This window comes from Drosophila suzukii, chromosome 2R, assembly GCF_043229965.1.
Source record: "Drosophila suzukii chromosome 2R, CBGP_Dsuzu_IsoJpt1.0, whole genome shotgun sequence".
Lineage (NCBI taxonomy): Eukaryota > Metazoa > Arthropoda > Insecta > Diptera > Drosophilidae > Drosophila > Drosophila suzukii.
This window is the reverse complement of record NC_092081.1, coordinates 12,976,261-12,994,267: the sequence shown is the minus strand read 5'-3', so window position 1 is coordinate 12,994,267 and position 18,007 is coordinate 12,976,261. Positions and strand designations below refer to the sequence as shown.

The 18,007-nt window shown below is 43.7% G+C and overlaps 2 protein-coding genes across 2 annotated transcripts in view; both read left to right on the top strand.

Moving 5' to 3' along the window:
• Positions 1-18,007, top strand: part of Obp56h (Odorant-binding protein 56h) — a 97,033-nt gene that overhangs the window by 11,989 nt on the left and 67,037 nt on the right. The gene's annotated exons all lie outside the window — the stretch shown is intronic.
• Positions 265-6,725, top strand: Toll-7 (Toll-like receptor 7). Its single transcript, XM_017086367.4, has one exon. The coding sequence runs from the start codon at positions 625-627 to the stop codon at positions 4,978-4,980; it is 4,356 nt and encodes a 1,451-aa protein (XP_016941856.3). The 5' UTR covers positions 265-624; the 3' UTR covers positions 4,981-6,725.

The following is an 18,007-nucleotide window of genomic DNA, read 5'->3' as shown; positions in this document are numbered from 1 at the left end:
GACAACCATTTCACTCAAAAATATCTCTTTCACTCAAACAGATACTCTCGCTCATTTTCTCAGATTCTCTCGGCAACAGTGGCGCCATTTCGCCAGGCAGCGGCAGAGAAGGTAACTAAAAACACTCTCTTTTTGCGTTTTTAGAGAGCAGAGAGCAGGGCTCATGCGCCATTGCTCGGTGGAAACACTCGTATCCGCGAGATACTTTGCCATCCGTGGCAGCGGCAGCGGCAAACTCGAGGCTCGAGCGTCAGTTTGTGGCAAACGTGAAGACAGTTCGAGTGCGAGTGCCGTACGGTTCGGACGTGTGGGCCACGCACAATTCAATTCGCCAAACGCAGAGTCAACTAACTAAAAAAAAATATCTTAGAGAAAAGAAGAGAAACAGAACAAGTGAAAGAGAAATTTTACACGATAGCGCTGAAACGAGAGTTGTGCAAAAATCCAAATACACCCAAGTTAAAATGTGCGCTTAGTGAAACAACAGTGGCTCGGAAAAATGTCAATTCGCGGTGACCAAGAGTGAGAGATAAATCCACGAAAAACGCCAGCTACACCCCTTTTAGAGTATCTGCGAGATACAGATACCCTAGGACCCCCTTCCCAAACACACATTACCCCATCATGGCGGCGATCCTGCCGCTACTCCTGTTGGGGCTGTCCTGGAGTTTCCTGCCCCAAACCGGAGCTTCATTGGCGCCCAAGGAGAGCGTTGAGTCGTCGAATGCGAATGCCATGTTGGGAGCCGGAACAGGAGCCGCTGCCACGGTCTCCTTGTCCGGGGACTACTCCTCGCTGCTGTCCAATGTGCCGGTGGCCTCGCCAGTCCCGGTCTCACCCTCGCACAATGGTCCTGCCAACCAGTGCTCCTGGTCGTACAATGGCACCAGTTCGGTGCACTGCGCCCTCCGCCTGATCGAGCGGCAGCCAGGACTCGATCTCCAGGGCGCCGATGGCAGCAGTCAGCTGACCATCCAGTGTAGCGAGCTCTACCTCTTCGAATCCTCGCTGCCGGTTGCCGTGTTTGCGAGATTGCAAACCCTGGAGGCACTGCGTCTGGATGGGTGCAAGCTGTTCCAGCTGCCCAACAATGCCTTCGAGGGATTGGCCACGTTGAAATCGCTGCGCCTGAGCACCCACAACAGCGAATGGGGTCCCACGCGGGCCCTGGAGCTCTTCCCCGACTCGCTGGGCGGCCTGAAGCAGCTCACGGATCTGGACCTGGGCGACAACAATCTGCGACAGCTGCCCGCTGGCTTCCTCTGTCCGGTGGGCAATCTCCAGGTGCTGAATCTCACCCGCAATCGTATTCGCACTGCCGAGCAGTTGGGCTTCGCGGACATGAATTGCGGAGCCGGAAGTACAGGAAGTGCTGGCAGTGAGCTTCAGGTCCTGGACGCCAGTCACAATGAGCTGAGATCCGTGAGCGAAAGCTGGGGAATTTCCCGGCTCCGGAGGCTGCAGCACCTCAATCTGGCTTATAATAATCTCTCCGAACTATCCGGTGAAGCTTTAGCCGGCTTGGCTTCTCTGAGGATAGTAAATCTGAGCAATAACCACCTAGAGACCCTGCCTGAAGGACTCTTCGCTGGCTCCAAGGAGCTGAGGGAAATCCACCTGCAGCAGAATGAGCTCTACGAACTGCCTAAGGGACTGTTCCATCGACTGGAGCAACTTTTGGTGGTGGACTTGTCGGGCAACCAGCTGACCTCTAATCACGTGGACAACACCACTTTTGCAGGATTGATACGGCTGATTGTGCTGAATCTGGCCCATAATGCTCTGACTCGGATCGATTACCGCACCTTCAAGGAGCTGTACTTCCTGCAGATCCTAAATCTGCGCAACAACTCCATTGGTCACATCGAGGACAATGCCTTCCTGCCGCTGTACAATCTGCATACCCTCAATCTCGCCGAGAATCGTCTGCACACCCTGGACGACAAGCTCTTCAATGGACTCTATGTGCTGTCCAAGCTCACGCTGAATAATAATCTAATTAGTGTGGTGGAGCCGGCTGTGTTCAAGAACTGCTCGGATTTGAAGGAATTGGACCTCAGTTCCAACCAGCTGAATGAGGTTCCTCGTGCCCTCCAGGATTTGGCCATGTTGCGCACTCTGGACCTGGGGGAGAATCAAATCCGCACCTTCGACAACCAGAGCTTCAAGAATCTCCACCAGCTGACGGGTCTGCGGTTGATAGACAATCAGATTGGCAACATCACCGTGGGCATGTTCCAGGATTTGCCACGTCTGAGTGTCTTGAATCTGGCCAAGAACCGCATCCAGAGTATCGAACGGGGATCCTTCGATAAGAACTACGAACTGGAGGCCATTCGCCTCGACAGGAATTTCCTTTCGGACATCAATGGAGTGTTTGCCACTCTGGTTTCCCTGCTGTGGTTAAATCTTTCCGAGAATCACTTGGTGTGGTTTGATTACGCCTTCATTCCCTCGAATCTTAAGTGGCTGGATATCCATGGAAATTACATCGAGGCCTTGGGTAACTACTACAAGCTACAGGAGGAGATTCGGGTAAAGACCCTGGATGCCTCGCACAACCGCATCACGGAAATTGGACCCATGTCGATACCGAACACCATCGAGTTACTGTTCATCAACAACAATCTGATTGGTAATGTGCAGCCCAATGCGTTTGTGGATAAGGCGAATCTGGCCAGAGTGGATCTGTATGCCAATCAGCTGAGTAAGCTGCAGTTGCAGCAATTGCGAGTGGCTCCAGTGGTGGCTCCCAAGCCATTGCCCGAGTTCTACCTGGGCGGTAATCCCTTTGAGTGTGACTGCACCATGGACTGGCTGCAGAGGATTAACAACCTGACCACTCGTCAGCATCCCCGGGTGATGGATATGGCCAACATTGAGTGCGTAATGCCACATGCCCGCGGTGCTGCAGTTCGTCCTTTGAGTGGACTGCGTCCTCAGGACTTCCTCTGCCGGTATGAGTCACATTGCTTCGCCCTGTGTCACTGCTGTGACTTCGATGCCTGTGACTGCGAAATGACATGTCCAAGTAATTGCACCTGCTACCACGACCAGATCTGGTCCACCAATGTGGTCGATTGTGGTGGCCAGCAGACCACGGAGCTGCCACGTCGCGTTCCCATGGACTCGAGTGTGGTCTATCTGGATGGCAACAACTTCCCAGTGCTGAAGAATCATGCTTTCATCGGCAGAAAGAACCTGCGAGCTCTGTATGTGAATGGCAGTCAGGTGGCGGCCATCCAGAATCGCACCTTTGCCAGCCTGGCCTCGCTGCAGTTGCTCCACCTGGCGGACAACAAGTTGCGCACCCTGCATGGCTACGAGTTCGAGCAGCTTTCCTCCCTGAGGGAACTGTATCTGCAGAACAACCAGCTGACAACCATCGAGAATGCCACACTGGCTCCTTTGGCCGCCCTGGAGCTGATTCGGATTGATGGCAACCGTCTGGTTACTCTGCCCATCTGGCAGATGCATGCCACCCATTTTGGCACAAGACTGCGCTCCATCAGCCTGGGCAGGAATCAGTGGAGCTGCCGGTGTCAGTTCCTTCAGGCCCTCACCGCCTATGTGGCGGATAATGCCCTGATAGTCCAGGATGCCCAGGATATCTACTGCATGGCAGCCAGTTCGGGAACTGGAGGTTCCGGCCTGGAGGATAGCCCATCGAATGGGGGAGCTTTGGAGAAAAGGGAGCTGGACTTCAATGCCACGGGTGCTGCCTGCACGGATTACTACTCCGGTGGCTCCATGCTGCAGCATGGCATTCCCGAATCCTATATTCCCCTGCTGGCTGCTGCACTGGCTCTTGTCTTCCTGCTGGTGGTCATTGCCATGGTCTTCGCCTTCCGTGAATCCCTTAGGATCTGGCTGTTTGCCCACTATGGAGTTCGAGTGTTTGGACCACGTTGCGAGGAGTCGGAGAAGCTGTACGATGCCGTGCTCCTCCACTCCGCCAAGGATTCGGAGTTCGTGTGCCAGCACTTGGCTGCCCAGCTGGAGACGGGCAGACCTCCGCTGAGGGTCTGCCTGCAGCATCGGGATCTGGCCCATGATGCCACCCATTACCAGCTGCTGGAGGCCACGAGGGTTTCGCGGCGAGTGGTCATCCTGCTGACCCGGAACTTCCTGCAGACGGAGTGGGCACGCTGTGAACTCCGGCGCTCCGTTCACGACGCCCTGCGTGGGAGGCCACAGAAACTGGTGATCATCGAGGAGCCCGAGGTGGCCTTCGAGGCGGAGAGTGACATAGAGCTGCTGCCCTACCTAAAGACATCGGCTGTCCATCGCATCCGCCGCTCGGATAGGCACTTCTGGGAGAAGCTGCGCTACGCCCTGCCCGTGGACTATCCCACCTTTAGGGGCAACAACTACACGCTGGAGCTGGACCATCACAGCCACGAGCGGGTGAAGCAGCCGGCCAGTCCTGGCCTGCTGTACCGCCAGGCCCCGCCACCCGCCTACTGCGGACCGGCGGATGGGGTAAGTCCCCTTCCACAATCTGTGGCTGTGACCGCCTCTGTGCCGGCGGAACAGAACTACTCCACGGCCACCACGGCCACGCCCAGTCCCAGGCCTCAGAGACGGGGTGAGCAACAGGGATCGGTCTCTGGATCGGGATCCGGTGGGAATGGCAACCATCACCTGCATGCCCAGTACTACCAGCACCATGGGATGCGGCCGCCCTCGGAGCACATATACTCCAGCATCGACTCGGACTACTCGACATTGGACAACGAGCAGCACATGCTGATGATGCCGGCAGCGGGAGCCCTGGGCATGGAGGCTGCCCAGAGGGCACAGACCTGGCGGCCCAAGCGGGAGCAGCTGCATCATCAACAGGCTCAGGCCGGAACCCTGGGCTCCAAGGCCAGCCAGCAGCAGCAGCAGCAACAGCAGCAACAGCAGCAACAGCAGCAAAATCCGACAGCCGTTTCCGGCCAACAGCAAGGACCTCATGTCCAGGCGTATCTGGTGTAGAGGGGGCGAAACCGACCGCTTTCTGGGAGAGTGACAGTGATTTCTTTAGGGACTGGTTCCTGTGCATAATTTTAATTACTAAAATACATGTGCGAGTTAGGCTAAGGGAAAGGCGGGGAAAAACAAACGAGATGCGGAAGTTGAGACTAGCCAGCCAGATTTTAACGTATATCATTTTGTTTATCCAGTGTAAAGTCATTTTAGATGCACTAAACAAACACACAGCACAGCCCCAAGATACAAGATACAGATGCAGTTGGGGCCTTGGTCATGTCAAGTGTGTGTACCCAAGCTGAGGAGGGGAGAAAGGGAGAAAGTGAAAGCAGGGATGTTACTTACTACAATGCCATTTCAAAGTTTCAAAACTTTACCACAGCAAAACTTAGTTTTCTCCCTCACATGAGCACGAACTTTGGTCTTCATCTGGCATTTGCCTAGCCGAGAATTGCCCGAGGGGGGAATTTGTGATAACTTTTTAATATGGTTTTAATCAGTTGGACTCCAGAACCTCGAGTATAAAGATTCCCGAGTACCCAATGGAGTTGCCCAGGGCCAAGCTGCATTTGCATCCCTCAGAGACTTAGTGTACCCCAAATTGATTGTTCAATAATTGACTTGGTAATTGCCATCAAACCGGAATAGCTGTCCATGTATCCACGCATCTCTCCTGCATCAATTTGTAAATAGCTCTCAATACCGTATTTACTGCCCAAACATAGATATACACAAGTACAGATACAGATACAGAAGCAGAAACACCTTTATATAGATACAGAGATACAAATTTGTAACCGTATGGGGATAATTCAATAATCACATTCAAGTACACATGTAAATTGTATGCCACAGCCGTAAAATCGATAAATGCATTTGTCAAGTAATCTGTAACCTGTATGTAAAAAGCATAAATAATTAGCTAGCAAACCGAGAGAACCAGGAAGATTTTCCGCGGTTAACTACAACGTAATAATAATATGGGCGGTGAAATGAACAAAGGCCGAAACCGAAGCAGAAACAGAAACAGAAAGCTCATTTTAAACACTTACGCTTACCAAAACTAACGATAATTGTAATAAAAGTTTCGCAAACTGGCGTGGCACATACACAATATGCATAGCTAATTATATATAGTACATATAGTACATTCATGGATATATCAATGTGCGTGTCTGCATGTACGTGACTGTGTAAAGTAAAGCAAACTACTGATATTAAAGAACTACTATGTATGAGGTACACTCTATATACATCCATACATCATATGTATGGCCCCCCAAAGTACGTATATCTACGCATATATTATACGAGTAAATGTTTAACAACTGCCTATAGAACGTACGAAAAGAGAGAGCATTTATTTCAGCACACACTCGCCTACTCGTCATTAATTAAGCAAATCAGTTTGAAACTATTGAGATTCAAAAGAATCGGGGTGAAAAAAAAACACAAAACACCCCTCACATAAGACACTTGTACCAGTATAAAAGCCCAAAACTGTTATTTATTTTTATCATTTTGTAATATACGATGATCAGCCCTAAGTTTAGTTCTAACGCAGCTCTACGATATTGTATAACCCTATGGATAATTCAATTTTGTGAATACAACTATTTATATACTATATATACATTTAAAAATCTATGTACTATTACGACAAACAACAACAAACAACAAAGATATTTTTCTGTTTCGCCAGCGAACAATGCAAATGAAATGAACAACTTTTTTAAAACAAAAACCAAAAACTGTGTCGATAAATGGTTTGTGGATTTGCGGGATTGCTCTACCATTTCCAGCTGGCTTTTTGCTAATTTAATTCATCATGCACATGAGTTGCTGTTTTGTAATCCTCACGCATTGTCAGGGGCGTCGAGGGAGGAGGGGTTGGTCGGAGTTTTGGTCGGCGGCCCGTCAAAGTCAACGGACAAACCGTAGCTCAGATACAAGCGGCCCGAGTGATAAATCATTTTTGTTTTTCTTTTTTTTTCTTTGTTTTCCTATACAGTATATATATATAAACCGACACACAAATGCGCAGCGACGCAAGTACCATACAAATCACCCCCCTTTTTCCATCCAGTTTGGTCCATCATCATACGTAGCGCCTCCAAAAACCCAACTTCCCGGTCTTCCAGTCCCCCAGTCTCCATGTCTATCTGTCTGGCGGTTAAATGATGGCCGTTTCCATTTGAAGGGTAACCGAAACACACTCATACCTAGTGGAGCATACGCCATACGCGTCTGGAGTGGATTTCTATGACGCTTTTGGCATTTATGCCAGGCCAAGTCGAGCTCAAGGGCCAAAGAGTTGCATGTAAATACTCGTATACCCGGTGAAACAAATCGAGTAACCCCATTCTACGGTATCTCAATTTCTCACATCAACTGCACTCGATTTCGATTGCCATACATTCCGGCATAAAAACCCAGGGGGAAACGATTTATAAAGACAGAAATAGGGGAGTCCCGATCAACTGCAATTGCAAAGTTTTTTAATTTGCTTTCATTTGAGGTGGCTCCCACAGCAAAAAGCTCTTTCGCACTGCACAACTTGTAACTAATAGAATTACAAGACTCGGGCAAAGAAACAATCCCACACACTTGTGTATCTAGAGAACAGCATTTGGGGGGAGGGCATTGGGGAAAAATCGGAAGCCCTAGTTGAGGAATTTTTGGGAAATTTCATTTAACAATTTCTTAATTGTTTGCAGATACGCATCTGCTGTCGAGTGGCATTCCCTTCGGGGAAAGTCTTTCCCTCAGCCGATTTTCTGGGGCATTTCCCGTAAAAATCAATAGCCAGCTCTTTAAATCAATGCTCTACGGTGGAACCAAGGAAGCTAAGGCAAAAGCCTGCTGAAAAGATATTTCATATTGCCTGATCAAAATTCAATACGTGTTGCAAATATCGAATTTCCATCAAAACAGAAACAAAAACAAAACAGTCGTAAAAAACATCGAGGGTTGCTGTCGGCTTACATACATGGTATACATGGCATAGGAGGAGGTAAAAAAAATATATAGGATTCATCGGCCTTTCCTCGCTTATTATGATAATAAATTTTTATGCTGCAAGAAATAAAAGAGAGTGCAGAAAAAATTAAATAAAAAAGTATCAGACGCCCACACACAGGGCCCAAAGTGAATTAAATTGAATTGAAAACTGTTTGCCGATAAAGGGCCCAGTTCTCAGGGGCAAGTTTAAACGCCTAGGACCCTACACTTGCAATCAAATTATTTAAATGTAATAAAAAAGGTCCAGCAAAATATTTTCCCTGGCCTGGCAAAAGTTTGCTGTGTCAAATGTGGGCCAGTCATTCAGATTTCCTCAATGTCAGGTTTCAGTTAGCCATTCAGGCGTTCCCTATATATATATATTTTTTTTTTTTTTTTGGGGGAAAGTGGGAAAACGCTTTTCGTCACGTTTTCGTCGGTAGAGCGCACAGAAATAGGCAAATAAATCTGTGCGAGCAGCGGGAAAATTGAAACGAAATGCTTGGTCAGGCTTTTCTATACACCTACACCCAAATATATATATACGTAGGTATATTATATAGGCGGCAGTTTTCATTTTCTAGCTGATAAACAACGACGCCAAGAAGATAAGTTCATTCTGACAGCTTGCAAATCAAAGTGTCTCTTGGCTTTTATTTCTGTTTTATTTCCTTTGGTTACTTTTACTTCGGGGAAAATCAATTTGGGCCAGACAATGATTGAAAATCTTGAGTGGGCTTTGGCTCACATATTTGATTGTGTTCTTTTGGTGAAAAAAATAATCTAAAGTCACTTTTAATTATACTTGTTCAAATTGAGCAATGTTTTTATTATGACACTAGGGTGAAATTTTTGGGAAAATAAAGGTGAATTGATTTCAGCACGATATGATGCCTTGGAAACAAAGCTACATGCTTTGAAGTATTGTTCTAGTCAACATAATTAACCTTTTTTAAGAAAGGAAACCTTTTCGCCTGCGTTTATACTCGTAATAAGCTCTATAATGCGGCCAGAACGCAAAAGTCACAAGTGCCAACAAATGAATTGCTGAAGCAGCTGTGGGAATATATAGCCTCACAGATATATCCTTAAATATATATATATATATTTGTATATGAACATGTGAGTTTGTCATAATTTCACGTCCATTGTCAGCATTTATTCAACGTGGCGGGAAAGCCGGGAAAGTTGGGTGGTGGGGAAAACCAGGACTGAAAGGACTGAAAGGACAGCAGACGACATTTATGCTTTATCCTGGCCCCATTGTTGTTGCTTTTCCTGGGCCGTAATTATTTGTTTTGGCTTGCTGGGTTCATTTACTCCACCGAAAAGAAAATACCCCAAAGGAGTCACACGCGCTGTATGTATTTTGCATGTGTTTTTTGGTTTGTTTGCCTGTCTCCCATGCACATGTGTTTTAATTTCTGTTTGTTGTCTTTCCGCAAAACAATAATAAAAAGCGGTAACACTTGTGTCCTGTTCTTGTTATTGTTTTTGTTGTCACTGGGCCATATTGTCTGTCTTGGCGTGGGTTCAAACAATTTACAAATTATGGCCCAGTTTAGGGTTACCCTTTTTAATTGTTTTTCCCGTGGGTCCCCGGTGTTTGGATTTAGCTGGTTGCTTCGCAGGAGTCTCAGAGATCCCTCGTTATGAGACACTTCGGGCCAGAACTATTTATCTTACTCAGGGCGAAAATCAATATCTCGCTGTGGGGCCAGAAAGCTTTAAAGCCAGAGCTCTAGATGGTTGGGAAAATCGAGCTGGAAAAACCGGTTTAATGAGCCAGGCTGCCTTTGGCTGATGGACGCCCTGCACGCAACGACACCGAACATGTCCTGTGCTTATTAAATTTCGTGAGCAAGTGCCGAAGGACTTGACTGTGAGTTGCAGCCAGGCAAAGAGCAAACAAAGCAAAGCAGCCAGGATACCAGGATATCAAGGACTCTGGCCATGGATGAGGGCATAAAAAGCAACGACTTGGTCACGACCAATAAGATTGAAGACAATTCAATTGAAAAAAATCACCGATCGATAATCTTTACCACTGACCGCACACACACACACATGCTCCATTCATTCATCGCTGGCCAGGCATGTCCTTAAAGGACCCTGCTCCTCTGCTCCAGTTTCAGAGCCATCCTTGCCCTGGATATCCTTGCCTTCCATTTACATGTTTATCGGAGACGTCTTTCCTGCTTTTCTCGTACTATAGCACTACTACTTCTAGTTCTACTTCTGTGCGTTGGCAACTTGAGCGTGTGCTTTTTAATTCGCTTTACTTAGTTCCGAGTGGCCCAGAGCCCTCGAAGATGGCACAGCTTTCTTAATTTTGTTTGACTTTAGCTAAAGTTTAATGATGGCCCCATGTACTCATGCCGTCTGACAAAGGGTGAAGTGAGTGGTGGGATTGGGAGGACGAGTCAACGCTCGGGAGAGTTACACTCAAGTGCTTTGTAATCGACTGCAATCAACACGAGCAGCAAGAGGCTTAGTTCAGCGAAAGGATAATAACGATGGGACTACGAGGTACTCGCTGGGGGAGTATTATTTAATCACTACTGCAAAGGAGTGGAAAAAAACCACAGGACCTTGGTCCTCTAGGGGAATATTATTCAGTGTTTAATTTACTTAATCGCTTTAAAAGTGAAGAACTCAGCAGGCATTCGGTAACAGAAATTAATATATTACATTGACATTACCATTCGAAGTTCTTGAGAACTTTTTATTCAGTTCGTTCCATACTGTGTTTAAAATATTTAGTCTTTAATGTAGTTTTATTCAGAAATCACGATGTACTTATAAAGAAAAGTATTTTAATATATTTACGGTATTTAATAATGCAGAGAAAATACGAACAAGTATCATATGGCTTATACTCAGAAACTTAAAAAATGCCAATGCTGAAAGAAATAATATTAAATAACTAAAGTAATAATACAATAGAATATATCTTGAGTTCAAGGACTAATTTAAGTCATTTCTTCAAAAAAATGCTCGACCTACAGGGATTAACCAATCATTAATAATACAAATTCCGCAGCTACCTCATCCCTTAGAATTAAGCCAAAAACATATCCTTTTGAAATTGTATTCTAATGTATTAAGGGGGTACGATCTTGAAGGGTAATCCCATGACTGATCAAAGTAATTTGTTAAAGAAAATCTTCCGATCAACAGAGATAAAGTTATTGAATCATTAATAATACAAATGCTCTTTGCGAATCCTTCATATTTTATATTTAAGGATAAATCCATTTAAAATGGTATTTTAATGCTAAAAAGGTGTGTGATTTTGAAAGATAAACCCATTGACTCATATATATAGTGAGTTCAAGGACCTTTTAAAGTGATTTCTTAACGGATATCCTCTTTAATGAATCATTAATGTTTAAAATACTTTCTGCGAATACCTCACGTTGTATACCCAAATATATATCCCTTTGAAATGGGATTTTACTGCTAAAAGGTCGTGTGATCTTGAAAGGTAATCCCATGGCCCCATTTGCATTTTGAGTTTAAGAACTGATCAAACAAAAATCCTTTGCGAATACCTCACGTTGTATACCCAAGTATACATCCCTTTGAAATGCAATTTTAGTGCTGAAAGGGAGTGTGATCTTGAAAGGTAATCTCAGGGCCCCAGATGACTATCCGGCACTGCAGCTCATTATCCTAGTTCTTTCTGCCAAAGGCGTTCTGAAGTACACAAATACGAGTAGAGTTCTTGAGTACACACGTGCAGTGCTCCATCTCACTCGCTCCTTACACCTATCCCTTTCACACTCTCTCATGTTAAATAAACAAGGAAGTAATTAACATTTTCGGGCAGTTCCTCAGTGTTTTTTCCTCCTTCTGTTACCCAGCTCGTTTCTACTTCATTTACTTTGCTTACTCAAATTTCGGGCCAGCCTATTTACATGCACAAAAACTTTTTCTTCTGGGTTTTTATTTTGTATTTTTTTTATATTTTCTGATGTTGTTTGTCCCCGCCCTGGGGCTGCACTTTATAAAGTGTTAACTTGCCGAACCTGAACCCTTTGCTTTTTTTTCTGGAACAATAAAAAAAGGGTAGGGGTTCGGTTCTGGAGATGGGAAACTGCGTGCTTATAAAACTTTGATTCGATTTCCGTTCTAATGCCCCGTTAAGCTCATTCCAAGTATTTATTAATACATTTTATTAAACGATATAACGGTTTATGGTGGAAACAAAACGTGTCCCGTCTAATCAAACATTTTATGCGCCACTCTTGAACGCCCTACCCAACTTTGTGTTTGTTTGTATTAAAAATGCATAAACCCATAACCACATAATTAGTTTTTATAAGCGGAGAGCTCGGCCCGGAGCTAATTTTGCATGCGCCGTGCCACAAATCCTATTTTCTGGCCCAAAATGTTTAACTATGCTTATTTTTATTTAAATAAAGGCCATAAATGTTTATATGGCCTGTGTGCGAGTGTGTGCCTCTGAACTAACTTTATGGGCCTCATAAAAAGTGGAGCATGGATTGCCGATGGCATAACACCGTGTGGTTGGGGTCGCTACTCAAGAACTTGCTATCGAGGCCTGTCAAAATCATTGGACAAAACTATGATCAGCATCAAATCGAATGAGTTATATGACAAATCCGCCAGGGAAACAAGTTTCTTGTCTGTTTTTTAGGGGGTAAAGATCTTATCGGGACCTAAGTCAAGCCACAAAATGAACTTGCCCAAAATCGCCGGCTTTGGGTTTCTGATTTCATAAAAAATGATATGTCCAAGCAAGTTATAAAATCAGCACGCGTAGCCAAACCGTTTAAAATGAAATGCCATCTCCAGCAGCTTCATCATCGGATTCAACTTAAGACTCGGAGACTCCCCCACAGAGAAATTTATTAAGTGGCCGATAAGCATCTGGGGGCCAAGCTAGCGAACCTACTTGGCCATTGATTGATATGGCAGTTATATACTATATAAATATATATATATATATATATTTCTCAGATACAGGCGGTGGGTGATGGGCTCTTAATGGCAAAGATGAGCTTACATGTCTGCGGTTCGGGTCATTGCTTTTGCTTTGGCTTTTGCTAGGGCTAATAATAGAGGTTAACTAAGCTAATGAAAATGGCTCTGCCAGCTGCGGCCTGGAAAGTTTAAATACTGAATATGAACGCAGTTAAGTGGTAAATTTTATTCCTTTTTGAATGGCGGAAAAGGAAACGACTAAAGTTTTTATGGCCACGGAAACGACGATGATGATTTCTTATCTGTGATTTTCCCCTAAACCGAAATATCGATGATGGTTCTTGGCTCATAAATTCTGTGTTTGAAATTTGTAAGCCCATTTTGCTTTAATTTCAGTGGATTTTTTGTACCCAAATTCCATATTTTGATATCTTAAATAAAATCTGAAATTCTTGCTTACAAACTCCAAATGCTGGTTGAAAGTTCCCCCACATTAAACACCTTTTATCCATGTTAATTTTATATATTAATCATCATCTTTTGCTTTGATACCTTTCACTTTCTATTAAATTGTCTTTCATTTTCTACGGACCTTGACTGCAGCCCCGAACAATGTGGAACAATTAATAATCCCCAACTCTCTGCCTTGGAATTTCTTATATCAGCAACGATATCGTAGACCCGCATAATATCAGACTATTTCGACTGATTTGGCTTACGGGGCAGCTGCAATTAATTAAATCACTCCACCTTGATCAGCAAATGAAGCAGTTTTGTTGGCCTGCTATCTACGCACATATCTAATTTAGTATAATGTGCATTATATTCGCTTATTTAATTTAGTTCAACATGGTAAGATACAAAGCATTTGCTTGCCCATACACTGAAATAAAATACACCTGCCCTGTTTTAAAAGACCCCCATCCATGCCGAACTGGGCAGCCTCATTTGTGAGTCAAAGTTGAGGAAATGTTTGAGTTTAATAGACCCGCTGGATGATTTTGATGACGACGGTGATGGGGAGGCAGTGATAAGAGCTCTCGTAATGAGCAAACATTTTAGTATTGAAATTTTAATTAGCTATTGCGCAATAAAAATAAAAAACGGCCTGAAAAGGAAAAACAAGAAATTATGAAAATTATGCCCGAGTTTTTGGTTTTTATTGAAATTTATGCCCGGTGACAGTTGAACCCCCTTCATGGGGGAAATTAACCAAAAGCTTGGCCATAAAATGCATTAACTCTATATGCAGCGGACTGCATAGAATTTTTTCATATTTTACGATGGCCTTTTTTATTGTCCCAACTTATAGGGATACTCAAAGTAGAGCCGTTGATTGCACGGACCATGCAGGTTGGCATTTTATTAATGAGATTAATCAATTTTGGTTTTCTTCATTATCGCCATGGTTGTTCGTGTTCTGGGTGCCCTATTCCGCCCTTTTTTTGTATTCTTTTTTTTTTGTTTTTTGGTCTCTAGTGCTGACTGTCTGGTATCTGATGGCGTTTTTTACGATGCCTTTCGGTCTCGGATCTTAATATTTATGTGGGAGTCTTTGGCATCGAGGCGGTTCGGAGTTTTCAGTTGACGGCTTTTTACGATCTGTCAACGCAGGCCAACGTGTAGAATATATGAGCTCAATTGTCTTTTTTACGACTGCAGCTCATTTGCTTAGCACCCCGCCCCCATCTCCCACCCAAAATTTCCCTTAACCCCTGGCGTCGGTGGCGCAGCCTGTCAACAGTTTACACAAACAGCAAGCAAAGGGAGCATTTTTATGTGCACTACAAAATGTATGAAATGTACTGCTAATAGCAACCGACCGGGTCTCCAGAGTGTTGATATGTAGGCCCTTTGCCATCACCAATCCAACCCCTCACAACGCAAGGTGCAAACAACTAAAAGGTACTGAACCTAGCCCAGGTTTTACGACTCGCATTGGCAACATGCATCGGCATCTAGGGGTTAAGGCTGCCACTTCGATGGCAGGAAACGAAAGTAATGCTCGACACTTTATGACCCTGGCCCCAGGAACTCTATTAGGCATCTGATTTGAAAGCACATATGGCCTTTAAAGGGTCTTGGGCCATAATGAAAGTTACCTCTACCTAAACGTTCGTCAAACATAAAAAGGTTTACAGACATCTGCGGTAAAAATAACAATAAACAACATAAGTAATATAAATACCCATTTTCTTTAAAAACTTTAGTATACTTTTACTTTAGTAAAAGATACTATAAATCAAATGTGTACTATAAAGACCTATATAAAACCGATGCAGGAAACGGGTTAATATTTTTTACAACAATATGTTTTTATTGTTAATTTAATGCTCAAATTAAGCGTCTACTGAAGGTGATTGTAAAGATATTTATTGTAACTAATTATACTAGAATGCTCCAACAATTTCTTAATCAGAAAACATTTGAGTTCATGAAAAAATACAAAATACCTCTAGCTTGCAAATTATTATTATCTTCATGTATCGCAACATTGCACAACGATATTTTAAATCTCTTCTGCATCTGCTCAAAAAATTTGTTTACCTCCAGGATTTACACAAACTGCAAAAATGGCATTCCTCAGCTCATTGTTGCCAAACTCATGAATCACTCCCCGGCCGCAGCCACAAAATCTGCAACTGAAATGCTTCCAAAGATGCAATTTTCCCATAATTTCTTGCAATTTCCGAGGCATTGTTTTGGCTGATCGGCCGTAAAACCTCTATACAAACCAAAACAAAAACTCTGTGGGCCATTCGCCAAAGAGTACAGTGGCAGGGCATTCTTATATATTTTTTTTGGTAGCCAGACAATTCACACAAGAAAAGGGCAATTAAATTCCGGGAAGTATCGGAACTAAACAAGCGACAAACCACAAAAGCGCAGTGGCAGTAGGAAATCGCCGCACGTAAGTAGTTTCAATCAATGCAACAAAGGTCACCAAAGACGGCCAAATAAACAATGAACCGGGCTTAAAAGAAGAAGAAGGCCCAGAGATATTCAAGCAGGTAGAGCGGCAGAGGCTGAGAATGAGTTTGATGCCTCATCATGGCCATCAGGTGGCATGACAATTAAAATTAGGTAACACAGTGAAAATTGGAAAGTAGCCGCCTCCGAGAACTTTGAACTGCCGCCGATCTGCTCCGGATCTGTTCCACTGTTTCAAAGGCCGCCTTTGATGACCGCCGACAACCTGAGTTGTTAGCGCTGATGAAGTAATTCAGTAATTCAGTAATTCAGTTGCCCTGCCATTTATCTAAATATTTTGATTAAAGCCGACTGTGGCTGTGGCTTTAAGCCAAGTCAGCGGCTGCTAGAGAAAAAATCAATAGACTTCCGCTGCCGCCGCTTTATTTAAATGGCAAGTTCACGCCCGTTTTTCTCCTCTCGTTTCTGAATTCGTTGTTGTCTGGCCTGTCCATTAAAAGCAAATTCCTCAAAACTTGGCTGTCAGCAGCAAACAATGTCAACATTGCCCGGAACATGGGTTCGGGGAGGGATCTAAGGGTCGTCCTGGTTCCCCCGATTCCGATTCTCCTGGTCACCCTCGCTCGACAAGAAGAAGGCGAAATATTCATGCGAAAATTTGTTAACTTTTTCTTGGGGCCAGGAACAGGCCAGGCAAACACACAAAAGGGCTAAGCCATACAATTTGGGGCCATCTATCGCTGTCGCTTCCTACTCCTTTTTTATTCATGAGCACACAAAAATAATACAAATGAAAATAATAAAAATACAAATTGAAAGGAAAACAAAACACTTTTTGTGCCGGGTTGTCCTGGGGTTGGACTTTCTCCTTCTGTCTGTGTGCGTGTGGCAAATAAAAATATATATATTATTTTACACGATACCAAGACGCGCGCCAGACGCTGCACAAATCTAATTCAAATTCAGCTGAAGAAGTGGCAAAATAATGTGCGAGCTGGGCGTGCAGCAAAGCGGGTGTGGGTGGATCCTGGGTTGGGTGTCCCCCCCAAATGCGAATCCTTTTTCCTCGTCCTGCGGGCGGTCCGTGACGACCATAAAAAGGCAGGAAAAAGGCGACGCCGGCACAGGCCGCCCATTTGTTGTAGCCACCTCCCCGGAAAGCCCGGAAAACTGCCTCCCCTCTGGAATAACTCACTCATATATGCGATCTAACGATTGCAGACTGAAACCAATACGTGTCGCTGGGTGTAAGATACATTAACATATTTGTTTTGTCTGTGGGTTCTACTTCCCCCAGTATCCACTCTCTCTTTCGTTCACGCGGAGTCTTAAATTGAACAAGAAGTTATGGCGACAATGGATAAATATTAAATGGTAACCGATGTTTAGTGTTATGTGATCGAATACTAAAACACTCTGTGGGAAATAAACATTTTAAAATTATTTTTGTATTTTAAAGGTCAACCAAAATCTACATTTTTAGTGCTTATTCAACAGTTAATATTAACATGTACAACGTCAAAAGTGACATATTTAAACATATTTATTTAAAACCTGAGGTTTTTTAAGTCTCCAGAATATAAAATTTACAAATTTTATTTGTTTAAACCCCCTTTTAAAAAAGTACTCATAATTTTGAAATAACTGTTTTAAGTATCCATAACATCAAACCGTTTTTACAAAAAAAACTTAAAAACTTTTTAAAAGCCATGTTTTAAAATATCATATCCTTAGAATGTAAAATTTTACAACTTGAGTTTATTAAAAAAAATAATAGTTTTGAAATAATTATTTTAAGTATCTGAAAAATCGGCTTGTCAAATTGTCAAATTCAAAATACCCAACGTCTCAAAACCTTAGATTGTAAATCACAAATGAAGTGCACCAATTTTAGAGGTTTTCAAGTTTTGCCCCACTGTTGTTTTGGGTATTTTTACTTTTTAATTTAAAGTTTTAAAATATCTGTTTAAATATCCAGAGAATCCAAGCGCTTCTGAAAACCAAGATCGAAATATCCAATATCTCAAAGAATCGGCCTGTGGTAAGCTGCCCAATCTCAAACCCGATAAATCAAAAATTAAATGCAGCACTTTCTTAGCTAAACAAGTTGTGCTCCACTTTTGTTTAGCGTATTTGCGTTTCCTATTTTAAA

Excerpts from the sequence above, each read along its gene's own strand:
- Toll-7 (XM_017086367.4), top strand. The coding sequence starts at position 625 with ATGGCGGCGATCCTGCCGCTACTCCTGTTGGGGCTGTCCTGGAGTTTC.